This window comes from Saccopteryx bilineata, chromosome 3 (genome assembly GCF_036850765.1).
Source record: "Saccopteryx bilineata isolate mSacBil1 chromosome 3, mSacBil1_pri_phased_curated, whole genome shotgun sequence".
NCBI classification, from domain to species: Eukaryota; Metazoa; Chordata; class Mammalia; order Chiroptera; family Emballonuridae; genus Saccopteryx; species Saccopteryx bilineata.
This window is the reverse complement of record NC_089492.1, coordinates 284940053-284959209: the sequence shown is the minus strand read 5'-3', so window position 1 is coordinate 284959209 and position 19157 is coordinate 284940053. Positions and strand designations below refer to the sequence as shown.

Below are 19157 nucleotides of genomic sequence, written 5' to 3'. Positions count from 1 at the left end.
CCTTGACTTCATGTGCAGACTTCTTAATGGTCAGTGCCTTATTATTATTATTTTTTATTATAGGGAGAGGAGGGGAAGCAAAGAGACTCCTGCATGTACCCTGACCGGCATCCACCCGGAAGCCCACTAGGGGGTGATGCTCTGCCCATGTGGGGCATTGCTCCATTGCTTAGCAACTGAGCCATTTTTTAAGCGCTTGAGGGACAGGCTCCATGGAGCCATCTTCGGTACCCAGGGCCAATGCACTTGAACCAATCGAGCCATAGCTGCAGGAGGGGAAGAGAGAGAGAGAAAGAGAGAGAGAGAGAGAGAGAGGAAGAATAGGGTGGAGAAGCAGATGGTCACTTCTCCTGTGTGCCCTGATCAGGAATCAATCCCAGAACATCCACCCACAGGGCTGAAGCTCTACCACTGAGCCAACCAGCCAGGGAGAGACAGAGACAGGAATATTGATCTGTTCCTGTATTGCCCTGACCAGGATTGAACTGGCAACCTCTGCACTTCAGGGCGATACTCTAACCAACCGAGCCATCTGGCCAGGGCAAGTACCTTATTTTGAACATAATAACACATTTAGTTTGTAAAATTCACCATTTTAGAGTGTGCAGTGCAGTGACTGTGCAACTGCCACCACTCTCTAATTCCAGAACATTTCTACCTCCCCCACAAGAAACCCATTCCCTCCCAATTCTTCCCTCCTCCCCTCCTACTCCATCTACTTTCTGTCTCTATAGACTTGCCTACTTTGGACCTTTCCTGTAAATAGAATCAGGCAGTCTGTGGCTTTAGTGTCCGGCTTCCTTTACTTTACATAGTGTTTTCAAGGTCCACCCATGTGGTAAAGGGTGTCAGCCCTTCATTCCTTTTAATGGCTGACTATTATTGCATTGCATAGACATACCACATTTTGTTTATAATGTCTATGGACATCTGTGTTATTTCTACTCTTTGGCTGTTACCAGTAGAGCTGCTGTGATCATTCATGGATAAGTGTTTGTGGGGACATATGCTTTCAGTCCTCTTGGGTAGATATGTAGGAGTGGAATTGCTGGATCTGACAGTAAATCTTTGTTTAACTTTTTTTTTTTATTATTATTATTTTTTTACAGAGACAGAGAGAGAGTCAGAGAGAGGGATAGACAGGGACAGACAGACAGGAACAGAGAGATGAGAAGCATCAATCATTAGTTTTTCGTTGCAACACCTTAGTTGTTCATTGATTGCTTTCTCATATGTGCCTTGACCGCAGGCCTTCAGCAGACTAAGTAACCCCTTGCTTGAGCCAGCAACCCTGGGTCCAAGCTGGTGAGCTTTTTTTTGCTCAAACCAGATGAGCCGGCGCTCAAGCTAGCGACCTTGGGGTCTCGAACCTGGGTCCTTCCGCATCCCAGTCCAACACTCTATCCACTGCGCCACCGCCTGGTCAGGCTGTTTAACTTTTTGAGGAACTGCCAAACTGGTTTCCACCACAGAATCTCATTAATATTCCCACTAGCATGGTGTGAGCATTCTCGTTTGTCCACGTCCTCGCCAACACTTGTTATTGTCTGTCTTTTTGATTCTTGTCATGCTGGTGGTTACAGAGTGGTGTCTCATTGTGGTTTGGGTTTGCCTTTCCCTAATGACTAATGATAGTGAGCATCTTTTCATGTGCTTACTGCCCATTTGTATATCTTCTTTGGAGGAAAAATTTCTCAAATCCTTGGCTCATTAAAAAAATACTCAATAGACCTTTTTATCTATCTATCTATCTATCTATATTTATTTTTTACAGAGACAGAGAGAAAGTCAGAGAGAGGGATAGACAGGGACAGACAGGAACGGAGAGAGATGAGAAGCATCAATCATTAGTTTTTCATTGTGATACCTTAGTTGTTCATTGATTACTTTCTCATATGTGCCTTGACTGTGGGGCTACAGCAGACCAAGTAACCCCTTGTTCGAGTCAGCAACCTTGGATCCAAGCTGGTGAGCTTTGCTCAAACCAGATGAGCCTGTGCTCAAGCTGGCGACCTCGGGGTCTCGAACCTGGGTTTTCCGCATCCCAATTCAACGCTCTATCCACTGCACTACTGCCTGGTCAGGTTCAATAGACCTTTTTAAAGAACAGTTTTAGATTTATAGAAAAATTGATCAGAAAGCATAGAGAGTACCCATATACCCCCCTTTCCAGCACACCCCACAGTTTTTCTTATTACTAACATCTTGCATTAATGTGGTGTGTTCTTACAGCTGATGAACCAGAACTGGTACATTATTAACTGAAGTTCATAGTTTACTGCAAAGGTCACTCTTGCTGTTTTTAGTTCTGTGGTTTTTGGCAAATTCATCATCTATGGATAATGTCATGTATCCACTATTGCAGTATCACACGGAATAGCCTCGGTGCCCTGAAAATCCTCTGTGCTCTGCTTGTTTATCCTCCCCACCCTTCACTGCCGAACCCTGGTAACCATTGACCTTGTCACTGTGTCCATAGTTCTGTCTTTTCCAGAATGTCATATATTTGGAACCAAAGTATGTCTAACCTTTTCAGATTGGTTTCTTTCACTTAGAAATATATGTTTAATATCTCTCCATGTTGCCTGACCAGGTGGTGGCGCAGTGGATAGAGCTAAGGTCGCCAGCTTGAGTGCGGGCTCATCTGGTTTGAGCAAAGCTCACCAGCTTGAGCCCAAGGTCGCTGGCTTGAGCAAGAGGTCACTTGGTCTGCTGGAGACCCCCAGTCAAGGCATATGTGAGAAAGAAATCAATGAACAACTAAGGTGCTGCAACAAAGAATTGATGCTGGCCCTGGCCGGTTGGCTCAGCAGTAAAGCGTCGGCCTGGCGTGCGGGGGACCCGGGTTCGATTTCCGGCCAGGGCACATAGGAGAGGCATCCATTTGCTTCTCCACCCCCCCCCCTCCTTCCTCTCTGTCTTTCTCTTCCCCTCCCGCAGCCAAGGCTCCATTGGAGCAAAGATGGCCCGGGCGCTGGGGATGGCTCCTTGGCCTCTGCCCCAGGCGCTAGAGTGGCTCTGGTTGCGGCAGAGCGACGTCCCGGAGGGGCAGAGCATTGCCCCCTGGTGGGCAGAGCGTCGCCCCTGGTGGGTGTGCCGGGTGGATCCCGGTCGGGTGCATGCGGGAGTCTGTCTGACTGTCTCTCCCCGTTTCCAGCTTCGGAAAAATACAAAAAAAAAAAAAAAAAAAAAAAAAAAAAAAAAAAAAAGAATTGATGCTTCTCATCTCTCTCTCTTCCTGCCTGTCCCTCTCTGTCCCTCTCTCTGACTCTCTCTGTCTCTGTCCCAAAAAAAGAAAAAAAAAATCCATGTCTCTTACTACCCACTTAAAAACTGGGACATTAATTTATTTTTAATACTAATTCAGTGATCTGCAGGGATATGGGCTGGGAGGTGGAGGCTGCCTCATGACCCCCGCCTGCCCCATGGCACTCATCTGAGGAACACTCTGTTAAAAGCCGAGTGTGCAGCTGCCCTGCCTGCCCTGCTGAGGCCACAGCAGCACCTGCTCTCACACGCTGGGCTGTCCCTGGCGGGTCCTCGCGTGCCTTCCCTCACACTCCCTCTGTTCTCTCTGACCCTCCTCTGTGTCCCTTAGACGACCTCGTGGAGAAGAAGCCATGTTCGTGTAACTCACCCCGTGTCTGCGAATGCAAGGCCGGCATGTTCTGTGCCACATCAGCCACCCTCACCTGTGCCCGCTGCTCCCCCCACTCCACCTGCCCCCCAGGGATGATTGTCAAGTTTCCGGGTAAGTCCCCCACCCTCAACCCGGGGCTGAGATCTGTGCTGACACTGTGCCATCCCCGCCGACCTTCCTGTGGACAGATCACGTCTCCTTTCGCGACGATGCCTGGATACACCAGGCTCCCGGGGCCCCTGGCTGCCCCCTGCCTTCGTGTCCCAGGCTCTGAGAGACCCCGGTGGTACAGGCACAGGAGGCCTGGCCAGAAGAGGTCTTGGGATGGTTTGAGGCTCTGGGCAAAAGTTCTCTGATGCTCAATAAACAAGAAAGAAACCTCAAGTCTCTGTCCTGGGAGATTCCTGGGAGATTAGGGCTGGCTTCCTCGTTCCCAATCGAGGCCTTAGAAGTTAGAGGAGCAAGAAACTGGGCACCAGGCTCCCGGCTGAGAAACTTGGCTCTTTTCCAACTGGCTTTGTGACCTCAGGCATATTCCTTATCTTCTCTGGGCTTCTAATGTTCTGATGGCACAAGGAGGCCAGTGGCCAGAGAGGAGAGACAGGCCACAGGTCCCCTGTGGGTGGCATCAGAGTGACTTGCAAAAGGGAGGCAGGGGAGTGGTGGGTTTTGGACCACAGCTCGGAAGAGGTGCCACAGGCACACATGGGACACTGGAGGGGGGTCAAGACGGGACCAGAGGGAGTTGTGTCCACTGGGGAGGAAAATGCCGGTGACCTGGCCCTTTTCTGGAGTCCCATCCCTGCCCCCTCTCCTCCTCCTGCCTTCCTCCCCTCCCCTCCCTCACAGCCAGCCCCTCCCCAGCCCCACAGATTTTGTTGCCCAATTCTCTCTCCTGCAAACAGCCAGAATCTCCGTTGAAAAACCAAATCAGATTGTGTGTGTCCCTTCCTTTATCCCCATGCACCTGCTGAAAACATTTAGTATCTCCTTCTAGTGATCCTCTGATAAAAGAAAACAGGTGTTTTTAGGGGATTGTTTTTTTTTTTAAGCCTGAGTACTTTGGCATTTCTGGGCTGCTGGCTGATTGTGCTCCAAGGCGGGGATGTTTGGAGCAAAGAGAAAGCCCAGGGCGCTCACTCCTGTGTTGTTCCTCGGCCCCAAGACCCCTCACCTACCTGCCTTTTCTTCCCCACCTCTCAGAGTCTGTCACGGTGCCCAGTGGCAGGAGTCAGGGGAAGTACACCCACTGTCTCCCGGAGGCAGAGTCTGAAGGACGAGGTCCTCAACAGATCCCACGTGGTGCGGCCGCCTTCCTCGGGGCTCAGCCTTCCTCCCGGCCCAGCCTTCCTCGGGGCTCAGCCTTCCTCGGGGCTCAGCCTTCCTCCGGGCCCAGCCTTCCTCGGGGCTCAGCCTTCCTCGGGACTCAGCCTTCCTCGGGGCTCAGCCTTCCTCGGGGCCCAGCCTTCCTCCGGGCCCAGCCTTCCTCCGGGCCCAGCCTTCCTCGGGGCTCAGCCTTCCTCGGGGCTCAGCCTTCCTCCGGGCCCAGCCTTCCTCGGGGCTCAGCCTTCCTCCGGGCTCAGCCTTCCTCCGGGCCCAGCCTTCCTCGGGGCTCAGCCTTCCTCCGGGCCCAGCCTTCCTCGGGGCCCAGCCTTCCTCCGGGCCCAGCCTTCCTCGGGGCCCAGCCTTCCTCCGGGCCCAGCCTTCCTCAGGGCCCAGCCTTCCTCCGGGCCCAGCCTTCCTCGGGGCTCAGCCTTCCTCGGAGCTCAGCCTTCCTCAGGGCTCAGCCTTCCTCCGGGCTCAGCCTTCTGCACCAGCCCCTCGCTATCTGGGCCCCTCCTGATCTGTCCTCTTTCGGTTCCATGGATGGGCAGTGCTGTTTCCCTCTACCAGGCCTTTACCCATGCTGTTCCTTCTGTCTGGGACACCGTTCCCTCCCCATTCACTTAGTTAACTTTCTACTTAGCCTTAAGCTGGGTCACGCAAAACACTCTGCTCAGGGGCACCTGGAAGGCCGCCACTGGCAAGCAGGGGCAGGTTGGTGGGGTAGAACGCGCTCTGGACTGGACATCAGATAACTGGGATTTTGTTCACTTTGCGTCTGTGGGGTATGTTCCCACCGCTCCCTTGGCCTCTGTCCTCTGTCAAATGCCTTCAGTTCAGTTCCAAGTCAGGCGCTTGGACCAGTTGGGGCTGGTTTTCCTGTGACTGCCACGTGGTGGCGCCAGAGTCCTCTCTTTGCTCCCTCTACGCTTGTGCTGCCTCTAGACTCGCGCTGCCCAAGGTGATAGATACCATGGGCCCTCTGGCTATGTTGAGCACTTAAAATTTGTTCAGCGCTCGCTCTCTCTCTCTCTCTCTCTCTCTCCCCTCTCTAAAAAATGAATGAATAAATAAATAAATTTAAAATGTGTTCAGTGCATTGAGATACTCCGTCAGCATAGAATATGCACTGAATTTCAAATACCTAGTATAAAAGATTGTAAAACATCTCATTCATTATTTTTTATATTGATTACTTGCTGACAACACTTTAGATCTATTGGGTTAAATGAAGACATTACTTAAATTACTTTCACATGTGTCTTCTTACTTTTGAAAACATAGCTACTAGAAAATTTAAAATGACCTGCATGATTCACACCGTATTTCTATTGGACAGCGCCACTTTGGAAGCGCTCCAGCCTTTGGCTGCCAGACCCTGGCTAACGGCGAGATTCCCCTGTGGACTCCCCACAGGGCAACTCTCCGGGTCTCATTCTCTCCACCTGCAAGATGAAGACTACTTTCTACATTAGAATCCAGTTCCTAGATAAGCCCAATGCTAAGAGCTTGCATAGGCTTTTGCTCCCGAAACTCACAAAACGCCATCAGGCGGTATAAGCTCCACTTTACAAGTGAGGAAATTGAGGTGCAGAGATGGCAGGCAGACTGCTCCGGACCACAGAGCAGAGACTATCCAGTCAGGGTTTGAGTGTCACCCCCTCCCCGGTCTTGTCTTCCTACCACACTGCGGACACACGAGACAAGGCCGCCTTGTTCCTACCTACCGCCACTGAAACCTTCAGATCATATGCCACACGTGTGTGGGTCACTTTCTAAGCAATGGGACAAGAGTCCAGATGAGGAAAAGGACATGCTCTTTACTGGGCATTTGCTGTTTGTAACAACCATAGGCCCACTGGGTACACTCTTTGTTTAACCTGACAACAGCCTCATGAAAACTATATTATTATGATGATGATGATGATCATTTGACTTGCCTGGCACAGCTATGACAGGATAGAGGTGGCGGGCAAACTCAGGGCCACCTGATGGCAAGTCCTCACTCTGCTTCCACCTAGGATAGACTCCAGGACCCTTTGGGCTGCAAGTAACAAAATCTCAAATTTTTGTCCTCATGTAACTAAAAAGTCTGGGGATAGCTCTGGGTAGCTTCAGGCATAGCTGGATCCAGGAGCTCTATCTTTTCTTGTCTCTCATCTCTTCTGCCCTGCAGTTAGGTTTTCCGTAGACATCTACCAGTTGCTCCAGGCTTGCTTCCTACCCAGCTCCAGTGGAGAGACAGCTTCTCTTTCCTACATTATCAACCAAAAACAAAGCCTTGAAATTGCATCTCGTAAGCATGATTTGGGTCGTGTGCCCATCCCTGAGCCAGTCCGTCATGGACAGAGGCATGGAATGGAGTGATTAGTCCGGCCTGTTACCGTGGCTCCTCCTGAATGGGGCAGCGGGGGAATCCGTCAGTCCCAGCCCCTAAAAACAGATACTGAGTTTGGGGAGAGTGATTCCCTGGAGAAAACCAAGCTGCTTTCCCCCAAGGGGGGACAAATACTGGGCAGGTGCAGATGTTACCAGACAGAGGACCGGACCCTTTGGGTCAGCCTGGGGCCAGCTGGTAATGTATTGTTGACTTCATGCAGGAAAAATTTTACAGCACACCGAGTCCAGGTGATCTCAAGAGAAAGCTTATTAGAGCTGGGGACGGTGAGACCAGGAAGGGCTTAGGAGAGAAGAAGCCACAGGAGAGAGACAGGCGGGGCTGCCTTGGTGCTCTGAAGGCCTTATAGGAAAGAAATGAGTGGAGAAAAGGGGGTCTTGGGGACAGGTTCAGGGGGTGAGCCCGGGACGAGCTGCTGCTGCCCACTGCTCCCCTGGTTTCAGGTCTAGTGAGGACCCTTAGGATTTCGGAGATGCACCCCTGTGGGGGGTGGGGAAGAAGGGAAGAGGAGGAAGAGGGGACCGGAAGGGCATGGGTATGCTCCCAGAGTGGGAGAGAGCATGCATGCCAGGTCCTTTGTTTTGAGGGTTTATTTTTTTTTCTTCATTTTTCTGAAGCTGGAAACGGAGAAACAGTCAGACAGACTCCCGCATGCGCCCGACCGGGATCCACCCGGCACGCCCACCAGGGGCGACGCTCTGCCCACCAGGGGGCGATGCTCTGCCCATCCTGGGCATCGCCATGTTGCGACCAGAGCTACTCTAGAGCCTGGGGCAGAGGCCACAGAGCCATCCCCAGCGCCTGGGCCATCTTTGCTCCAATGGAGCCTCGGCTGCGGGAGGGGAAGAGAGAGACAGAGAGGAAGGAGGGGGGGGGGTGGAGAAGCGAATGGGCACTTCTCCTATGTGCCCTGGCCGGGAATCGAACCCGGGTCCTCCGCACGCTAGGCCGACGCTCTACCGCTGAGCCAACCGGCCAGGGCCTTGAGGGTTTTTTATAGACTAAGAGGCTAGGGGAGGGTTCCAATAGCATACCCACTTTTCCCGGTGTGAACCTCCAAGACCACAGTGACCTGCCAGCCCCAGGGAAGGGTGCCATCAGCCAGTGGGGGAGGGAGGGTGTAGTGCGCCTGCGCCTGGAGCCAAAACACCACGGAGGCCTAGATGTGATGTCTAAGGCCTGATGCTCTGCATCTGGCTGTGAATTTCCCGGCCAATTTGCTCAGCTATTTGTCTCAGTTTCCCCATTCTGCTTGCCGAGGGATTTTCCCAGCTTCTTACTGTCCTGTCTCACAAACACCACATGGCCACTGCGTGTTCCAAGTGCCTATCCAGGAGTCTGGTTTGTGGTGGTACAAGTCTATTCCTGGGGTCTGTGGACTCCTCAATACCAAGTTGAAGGCACTGTGTCCCCCTGCAGGCACAGCAAAGAGTGACACTGTCTGCGAGCCACCTCCCCCAGGGACCAGCCCTGACTGCAGCACCAGCCCGGAGAACTGCAAGGCACCCACCAGGTGACTCCTGGCCCTCTCCCATCCAGCTGTCTCCACCCACAGGATCCTGGACCATAGCTGGGGCTGGGGGTGCCGGTGGGGTTCAGCACAGGGTGTCAGGGCTCCAGCATGCCTCTTGGCCGGGCAAACAAGTCACATGAGGCTCTACTGTGTGCCCAGCCTGCCCTATTGCACAGGAGACAAAGGAAGCCTAGAAAACACAGCCCATGCTCCCTGACCGAGGGCCTGCTGAGACTGGAGGCAGAGGGTCTGGGGACTGTTGGCTATAGAGATTGTTGTCCCTGGGCACAGAAGTCCCTAGTCCCTTCAGCAGAATTGTCTGTTCCAACTCTGGCTTTTTTCCCAGCAGCACCACCCCCCGGGCCAAGCCCACCCTGACCTCTGCAAGCTCTGATGCCAGGACCATGCTTCTTGGAGGGGACACTCCCCTCACCCCGGAAGATAACTCCAAAGTGATGAGGACTCCCAACTCTCGTTCCTCTGTAGGGAAGCCCAGTCCCAATCCAGGTAATTTCTCCAGAGAGGCTGTGGGCTGTTTCCCATAGCAACAGTGTCTGATTGGTGGGTGACCTGTGAGTGATGGTTTGGGAGGCGGGCACTGAGCTGTGGTCTTTCCCAGCGAGGGAAGAAGACAGACTGAAGGCATTGAGAACCAGGGTAGAGATGGAAGCACTCACTCCTTTAACAGCAGTTCTTAGAGCCCCCTGTGTGCCGGACACTGAGGTGCTGGTGCTTGCAGGGAACAGGTGAGCCTCTGCAGGTGTCGATTTTATGCCATCCTGGTTCCCATGGCAACAAATTGGGGCTCCTGGTTCATTCCTGTTTATTACTGAATAGCCTTCCATTGCACAGGTACCACACTTTGCTTATCCAAACAGTTTTTGGATATTTGGGTTGTTCCCACTTTTTGGCTATAATGGATAATGAAAAACAAGGTTTTTTTTGCCTGACTGGGTGGTGGCGCAGTGAATAGAGTGTCAGACTGGGATGCAGAAGACCCAGGTTCGAGACCCCGAGGTCGCCAGCTTGAGTGCGAGCTCATCTGGTTTGAGCAAAGCTCACCAGCTTGAGCCCAAGGTCGCTGGCTTGAGCAAGGGGTTCCTCGGTCTGCTGTAGCCCCACGGTCAAGGCACATATGAGAAAGCAATCAATGAACAACTAAGGTGTTGCAACGCGCAATGAAAATGATTGATGCTTCTCATCTCTCCGTTCCTGTCTATCTCTCTCTCTGACTCTCTCTCTGTCTCTGTTAAAAAAAAAGAAAAGAAAAAGAAAAACAAGTTTTTGTGTATTTTTTCATTTCCCTTGGGATCTTTTTAAAAAATTGATTTTCAGGACCTCTTATAATTCTGGGGTTTGAACCCTTAATCCTGTAGCTGGGCTCAAATATCTTCTCCCGCCCTGTGGCTTGCTTTCTCATTCTCTTCTTAATGAAGAGATGTTCTTAATTTCAGTGTGGTCAGATCACCTATCGTTTTCTTTATGATCAGTGCTTGGTCCGTTCTGCTTTGTGAGTCTCAGAGAGTGCCTGCGCTTATTGTCCAGGGTCATTATTGTTTCGCCTTTCCTGTGTAGCTCTGCCATTGACCTTGGCTTGAGTGTGGTGGGAGGCCATGGTCACATTGAGTAGACACGTGGATAGCCAGTTGAACGAACACCATTTATTTAATGAATTGTCCTTTCCCCACAGTTTTGCATGCCAGCTTTGTTGTAAGTCAAAAGTCATGTATGTGCGTGAATGGTGCTAGGCTCTGTAACTCCATGGGTCTTTTGGTCTATTCTGCTTGAATACCATACTGTCTTAATTACTATTGCTCTTTAAATAGTCTTCATGATGATTGAGCAAATTTTTCAACTTTATTCTTCAACAATATATTAGCTATTCTAGTAATTTGCATATCTACCTGCATTTTAAAATCAATTATTCAAATTAAATCAACTATTCAAAGTGTCCCATTGGAATTTCTTTTTAAGTGAAAGGAGGGAGATAGACAGATTCCTGCATGCTCCCCCTCCAGGATCCACCCAGCAACCCCCATCTAAAACCAATGCTCTGCCTATCTGGGGCCATGCTTGTAACAAAGCTATTTTTAATGCCTGAGGCAGAGGCTCCATGGAGTCATCCTCAGTGTCTGGGGCCGATGTGCTTGAATCAATTGAGCCATAGCTGTGGGAGAGGAATACTAAGAAAGAGAGAGAGAGAAGGGGAGTTGGAGGGGAGGAGAAGCAGGTGATCGCTTCTTCCGGGTGTGTGCCCTGACCCGGAATCAAACCTGGGACATTCACATGCCAGGCTGATGCTCTACCACTGAGCCAACCTGCCAGGGCCCCCATTGGGATTTTGGTTGGGGTTGTGTTGAAACTATAAACCAGTTTGGAAAGAGTCCAGCCTGTCACAGCATTGAGGTCATGGCATTACCCTACATTGATTCAGGCTTTCTTTAATTTTCCCACTAATGTTTTATTTTATTCTATGTAGAGATATTTACATTTTTTTGTTAGATTTATAAGTATTTGGTATTTCTGATGATGATGCAAATGGTATCTTTTTCAGTATATCATGTTCTAACTCTTTTTCCCTCTTCTTACTGACAGTATGAAGGTGACTCTTGTTAACACAATTTTACAGTTTCAGGTGTTCAATTCCACAGTAGATCATGTGTATGCTGTATTGTATATTTGCCACCACACATTAACTCTCCTCCCATCACCAAATCTCCTCTATTCCCTCCCCCACTTAGCCCAGCCCCTCACTCCCCACCAATCACCACACTGTTGTCCTTGCCCATAAGTTCTTTCTGTTATGTCCTAACTCTTTTTGAACCATGTGACATTGCCAATATTTGACCGGCTGACCTGTCAAAACAACAATTTTGGCCCTGGCCGGTTGGCTCAGTGGTAGAGCGTCGGCCCGGCATGCAGGAGTCCCAGGTTTGATTCCCGGCCAGGGCACACAGGAGAAGCGCCCATCTGCTTCTCCACCCCTCCCCCTCTCCTTCCTCTTTATCTCTCTCTTCCCCTCCCACAGCCAAAGCTCCATTGGAGCAAAGTTGGCCTGGGCACTGAGGATGGCTCTGTAGCCTCTGCCTCAGGCACTAGAATGGCTCTGGTTGCAACAGAGCAACGCCCCAGAAGGGCAGAGCATCGCCCCCTAGTGGGCATGCCGGGTGGATCCCGGTTGGGCGCATGCGGGAGTCTGTCTGACTGCCTCCCCATTTCCAACTTCAGAAAAATACAAAAAATTAAAAAAAATAAATAATAATAAAACAACAACAATTTTATGTAGTTCAACCCAAATATACAGACATTTGATTGATTCGGATATAGTAACATTATATCCTACCACCTTGCTAATTCACTTTTTAGTTCTAATAATGTATCTGCAGATACTTTTGCATTATCTGTGGATCGTCTGTTTATAACAGATTGATATCTTCCTTTGTAAACCTTACCATTTGTATTTCTTTTTCTTGTATTATTGCATAGCCTGGGATCCCTGTACCATACTGACTAGAAGCTGCGGTAGTAGGCATCCTTGCCTCATTTCTGATCTCACAGGGAAAGTGGCTACCAAAGTTCTGAGGAAGGCAATGGCAGAGCGGTGGGCATAAAGAGAAGGCTCTGGCATGGTAGAAATAATGAATCAGAGTTGTGTGGGGGGAACCAGGAGTATAGGGGGGCTCAGAGCTCTTCTCCTGGGTGGCTTTAGACTTATTCCTTCCCTCTCTGAGCCTTGTAACTCTCTGGGGGATGGATCTGACTTGTGCAGAGTTTGGGAGCTGGCTGTGGAGTTGGGAGTGGCGGGGGGGTTCAGTGATTGTGGGGAGGTGAGGCCTTTGCCAAGGTAGCCTGGCCTGGAGCTTCTCTGCTTCTTTTCCCAGGGCTGTCCCGACAGCACCTGTGCCCTCCGGGGTCCGCTGACTGCAGGAAGCAGTGTGAACAGGACTACTACCTGGACAGGGATGGCCGCTGCACGGCCTGTGTGAGCTGTTCAGGAGGTAAGAGCCTGTCTTTCCACCAGGGGCTCCTTCTAGGGATTGGGAGCTGGGGGAGGGGGTCTTGCAGGAAAGACTGAGAATCTGAGGGTGGGGAGCCCTGAATTTGGTCTTGAGCTGCTCGGCTCTCGGGAGCCTGATTCAGCTCTCTGGCGTTTTGAACAGTCAGCTTCGAGTAACTCACTCCCACTCACAACTGTGGGTTTTTGATGGCGGTGACCCCCTTTTCAGAGAGCTTCCATTCAGTTACTCTCTCCTGCAACTAAACATTTGTTAACCACCTTCCTGTTTCAGACTTGTCTCATTTTTCATAACCATCATCTGATGCATGGATTGCCATTATCCCCATTTTACAGAAGAGGAAACGGAGGCTTTGGGAAGTCAAAGGTCTTTCAAAAGCTACCAGCTCTTGAGAGTGGCAGGGCTGGAGTCTGAATGTAGGGTGTCTGCCACCAGGTTCTGGGCTCTGGTCCCTCCACTGCGCTGCCTCTGAGAGCACAGCCTGGACAAGCCACTCAGTGGGCGACTGCCGTGTGCACAGCAGCCTGACATCCTGCAGGGGTTTTCCCTGAGGCACCCTCACCACAGTCTCATAGCGTAACCAGCTGTGTCCTGTGACGTCCATGAAGGCCCCACGGGGCAGGGGCAGTGACCCGGGCTTGGGCTGCCCTGGCTGTTAGTGGCTTAGCCCACCTGCAAAGGCCTTTTGTCTGGGTTCTCTTTCAGACAGCAACCCAGACCTCAGTCAAGAGAGACTAAACAGAGGAAAGAACAGTCTGTCGTCACTTGGGGGCCACTGTCCCAGTAACTAAAGCAGCATAGCAATTATTTTCAAAAGCTAGTGGTGAAAAACAAACCACTCATTGTACTCACGAATCCTGTGGGTCAGAATTCAGATGGGACATTGTGGGGACAGCTGATCTGTGTTCTACCATGTCTGGGTCTCAGCTGGAAAACTCAAAGGGCTGGAGGCTGGGCTCATCTGGAAGCTGGATCTGGGGGTCGATGTCAGCTGCCACCTGGGGCTTCAGGTCCTCTTCATACCGGTCTCTGTATGGCTCACCCTGGGCTTTCTCATAGCCTGGTGGCTGGATTCTAAGAATGAGGGTTGAGGGAGAAGCAGAGAAGCCACATCCCTTTTTATGACCTAACCTTAGAAGTCACACGGTGTAACTTCCGCCACTATCTACCTGTTAAGGTGGTCACAGATCCCACTGGAGTCAAGGGAAGGAAAAATATTGAGCTTCTTGGTGGCTAAGTACCAGAGATCTGGGAAAGTAGATGGGGCTAGAACTAATGATTTGGCCATTTTTGGAAAAAAATATCATCTGTCACAGCTACAGTGTTGGATGGAGAAACAGGGGATGGCTCTGGGCCCAAGAACTCCTGTAGCTCTTGTAGTTGAAGCCCGCGAGGCAGCGAGGGGCTTAAGAGCACGTGTTCGTGAGACCCAGTGCCGGGGTTCACACTTTTGCTTGACCACTTGAAACTCCAGCTTCTTAAGCTGTCTGTGCCTCAGTTTCCTCATCTATAAAATGGGCATAATAATAGTGCTATCTCAGAGGGTTGTGGGAATGAAATAGGTTAAACTGAATTAATTGGGGAGAGTGTTAAGAATACCATCTTATATTCACCTAATTATGTTAATCACTATAGTGATGATAATAGCCAGAGTCATCCCAAGTCATCTCACTCATGGCTTAGCTAGTGGTCGGCAAACTCATTAGTCAACAGAGCTAAATATCAACAGTACAACGATTGAAATGTCTTTTGAGAGCCAAATTTTTTAAACTTAAACTATATAGGTAGGTACATTCCTTACTGAGGTAGCGGCCACATGTGGTATTTTGTGGAAGAGCCATACTCAAGGGGCCAAAGAGCCACGTGTGGCTTGCGAGCCATGGTTAGCCGACCACTGGCTTAGTCCGTCTTGCCCTTTGCGCAGATTCCCCACGTCTCCCCCAGTTCCTGTGCTCTCAGGGCATTGCCAGCAGAGACTGTGTGGTCCCTCATCACTATCACGCAAGGTCTCTGCGTATTCTGCCCAGGAGAAGCGTCTGCACTGAGAATGTCACATTTGTCTCATCCACTGACACAGAAACTATTTTCACATAAATAGAGCATAAATATCTCCAAACATATATAAGTACATGATTATACCTTTTCTTTTATAGAACCTTTAACCATTTTTTGTGTGTGTGTATATTTTTTCGAAGTTAAAAGTGAGGAGGCGCCTGACCTGTGGTGGCGCAGTGGATAAAGCATTGACCTGGAAATGCTGAGGAGGCCGGGTCGAAACCCTGGGCTTGCCTGGTCAAGGCACATATGGGAGTTGATGCTTCCAGCTCCTCCCTCCCTTCTCTCTCTCTGTCTCTCCTCTCTCTCTCTGTCTTTCTCTCTCCTCTCTAAAATGAATAAAAATAAAAATAAAAGTGAGGAGGCAGTCAAACAGACTCTGGCATGTGCCTGACCGGGATCCACCCGGCATGCCCACCAGGGCGCGATGCTCTGCCCATCTGGGCCATTGTTCCATTGCAACCTGAGCCATTATAGTGCCTGAGACAGAGGCCACGGAGCCATCCTCAGCACCTGGGCCAACTTTGCTCCAATGGAGCCTTAGGTGCAGGAGGGGAAGAGAGAGATAGAGAGGGAAGAGAGGGGGAGAGGTAGAGAAGCGGATGGGCGCTTCTCCTGTGTGCCCTGGCCAGGAATCGAACCTGGGACTTCCATACGCCAGGCCGATGCTCTACCACTGACCAACTGGCCAGGGCCTAACCATTTATTTTTTTTAATGGGCACACAGGAGAAGCGCCCATCTGCTTCTCCACCCCTCCCCCTCTCCTCTCTCTCTGTCTCTCTCTTCCCCTCCCGCAGCCAAGGCTCTATTGGAGCAAAGTTGGCCCAGGCGCTGAGGATGGCTCTGTGGCCTCTGCCTCAGGCACTAGAATGGCTCTGGTTGCAACAGAGCAACGCCCCAGATGGGCAGAGCGTCGCTCCCTGGTGGGCATGCCGGGTGGATCCTGGTCGGGCACATGCGGGAGTCTGTCTGACTGCCTCCCCATTTCCAACTTCAGAAAAATACAAAAATAAATAAATAAATTATTGGCCCTGGCCGGTTGGCTCAGTGGTAGAGCATCGGCCTGGTGTGCAGGAGTCCCGAGTTCGATTCCTGGCCAGGGCACACAGGAGAAGCGCCCATCTGCTTCTCCACCCCTCCCCCTCTCCTTCCTCTCTGTCTCTCTTCCCCTCCCACAGCCGAGGCTCCATTGGAGCAAAAGATGGCCCAGGCGCTGGGGATGGCTCCTTGGCCTCTGCCCCAGGTGCTAGAGTGGCTCTGGTCGCGACAGAGCGACACCCCGGATGGGCAGAGCATCGCCCCCTGGTGGGCGTGCTGGGTGGATCCTGGTCGGGCGCATGCGGGAGTCTGTCTGATTGCCTCCCCGTTTCCAGCTTAAGAAAAAAAAATTATTTATTGCTTTTAGCAAAAGAGAAATGAGAGAAAGAGAGAGAGAGACAGAAACATCAGTCTCTTCCTGTATGTGCCCTGACCGGGGACCAAACCCACAACTTCTGTGCTTCGGGATGATGCCAGGACAGAACAAAAGGCTTTTTATCATTGAAAATTTCATACCTATTTAGAAATAGAAGGAATCGGGAGTTATTATAGACTATAACTCAGTTTTAAATAATCAGCAAGTTGCCCTGGCCATATAGCTCAGTTAGTTAAGAGCACTGTCCCAATATGCAGAGGTTGCTGGTTCAATCCCCAGAGAGGACACATACAGGGATAGATTGATGTTTCCGTCTCTCTCTCTCTCCTCCTCTCTCTCTAAAATCAATTTTAAAAAAGAGTCATAAGGTTATGGTTAGTCTTGGTTCATCTGTTCCCATACACAGTCACCCCTGTCCTCTGGATTATTTCACCAGTTTTATTGAGATATAGTTGATGGGCCTGACCTGTGGTGGCACAGTGGATAAAGCGTCGACCTGGAAATTCTGAGGTCGCTGGTTCAAAACCCTGGGCTTGCCTGGTCAAGGCACATATGGGAGTTGATGCTTCCAGCTCCTCCCCCCTGTCTCTCTCTCTTCTCTCTCTCTCTCCCTCTCTCTCCTCTCTAAAATGAATTTAAAAAAATTTTAAAAAAAGAGATATAGTTGATGTATGTCAAAGTACACATGTTCAAAGTGTTGCCATTTGATACATTTTGACATATGCATGCATCTGTAAAACCACCACCACAGTCAAGGTAATAAACTGTCCGTCACCCCCAAAAGTTTCCTCATGCTCCTTATCCCTCGCACCATTGCCCATCCTATTCCCGTTCCCAGGCAACCATTCTGCTTTCCGTCGCTGTGGACAAGCTACATCCCATAGCATTTTCTATAAACAGAGTCACCTAGTGTATGCTCCTTCCTCACCTGCTGCCTTTCGCGCAGCGTAGTTATTTGGAGCATCTGAAAGATCAGCTCAGCAGAAGGTCACGTGAGCATTTGCTCATGGACACATGCATCTCTTCCCTCCTGGGGTTCTCTGCACCCCTGCCCTTGCCATCCCTGATCCTTCCATCTGTGCCCCTTAGGTGACCTCGTGGAGAAGACTCCTTGCACATGGAACTCCTCCCGCGTCTGTGAATGCCGACCCGGCATGTTCTGTGTCACATCAGCCACCAACTCCTGTGCTCGCTGCACTGCCCACCCCACCGTCCCACCGCAGATGGTCACCAAAGTCCAGGGTAAGCCGTCTGCACCCCTACCCGAGGGGCTGAGCTCTGTGCCCCTGTAGCTCTACCTTTCCAACCCCCCGGCGGGGCGAAGGGTCTACAACCCCAGCTCTTAACTGGGTCACGTTTGGGCTTTGTTTTTCCCTTTGACTAGTTAGACCCAGTGAGGGGCATGAAATCTAAATTTGTCATTTTGATAAGAGATTCTGATGATGAATTTTTTTAAAAAAGAAGTTCTTCCTGAAATTGTTGGGCTGGGAAAATCTGGACTTGTTTGCAAGGCTGTTTTATGGACTCAGATATAGATGAATATAACATTTGTGAAGAGGCTTCCAACTCAAGATGGTGGACATTTGCCAGAGTGCAGAAAAGTATAAACCCCTGACAGTGAAAAACAAACAAACGAACAAACCAGGTCATCAGCAGCTGGGAGATTTCAACAGATTTCTAGAAGGCAGAAATCAGATGGAAGGAAGATGACAAATGAAACCAAGTGGAGGAAAGCTCACCCCAGAACTCACTTCATGAGGTCTGAGGGACACGTGAGGGGTAACTTGCTCAGAAGACCTCCCCAGAGAGGCTCAGGGCTCAGAGCAGGTGAGCAAAATGAAGGATGGGAGTGAAGTGGAGAACTGCAAAGCGTAACTTCGTCTTTGAAGTTAAAAAAATTTATTTTTTTCTTCTTTTCCAAGTGAGAGGACTCTTTTCCAAGATAGAGAGACAGACTCCTGCATGCGCCCCGACTGAGATCCACCTGACAACCCCTCATCTGGGACTGATGCTCTGCCCATCTGGGGCCATGCTTGCAACCGAGCTAGTTTTTGTGTCTGAGGTGGAGGCTCCATGGTGCCATCCTCAGCGCCTGGGGCTGATGTGCTAGAACCAAGAGAGCCATGGCTGCGGGAAGGGGAGAGAGAGAAGGGAGAGGGGAGGGGTGGAGAAGCAGATGGTCGCTTCTCCTGTGTGCCCTGCCCGGAAATCGAACCTGGCACAGCCACACACCAAGCCAATGCTCTACCACTGAGCCAAACAGCCAGGGTCTGAAGTTTAAAATTTTTTTTAAAAAAATCTTTAAGAATGGTATACAATGAACACTGACCAGTCTGAACAGGTGGTATCTGGGTTTTTATCTCCTGGTGAGAGCAATCGACTTTTGGGCCAATTAATGACACTGAAGGGATGTGTACAGGAAGCCAAGGCTGGCGGTGTGGGACTGCCGCTTTGATGGGAAGCCCTCTTTGTGTTTGGGGAGTGTGCCCCGTCTGTAGGCTGTTGCCTTCAGTCACCAAGGTGAAGACAGCCAGCCACTTGCCCCACCCGCAGGCCTAGAGCACCCAGCTAAATCTGCTTAGGGAAGAGGCCCTTTGGGAAGAAGACATACTAACACCAAGCAGAAGAAGCCCTGCTAGCTACTGGAATATTCAGTGTAATCGGGTTTTTGTTCTTGTTTTTTAAATAATACGGATGAGCAGCAAAGATTTTCAGGCCTCAAGAAAAACCCAAGAATAACAAGACATACAAATAGAAAAACTTACTACAATTGAAGCAATGATTAAACCTAGGAATA

The 19157-nt window shown here is 50.5% G+C and overlaps 1 protein-coding gene across 1 annotated transcript in view; it reads left to right on the top strand.

Moving 5' to 3' along the window:
- The window catches only part of TNFRSF8 (TNF receptor superfamily member 8), a 60828-nt gene that overhangs the window by 24853 nt on the left and 16818 nt on the right, over nucleotides 1–19157 (top strand). The window contains exons 4-8 of the mRNA XM_066270411.1: nucleotides 3599–3751; nucleotides 8781–8874; nucleotides 9221–9381; nucleotides 12756–12872; nucleotides 17450–17602. Of these exons, the coding sequence (XP_066126508.1) occupies nucleotides 3599–3751; nucleotides 8781–8874; nucleotides 9221–9381; nucleotides 12756–12872; nucleotides 17450–17602 (678 nt within the window). The remainder of the gene's footprint in view (nucleotides 1–3598; nucleotides 3752–8780; nucleotides 8875–9220; nucleotides 9382–12755; nucleotides 12873–17449; nucleotides 17603–19157) is intronic.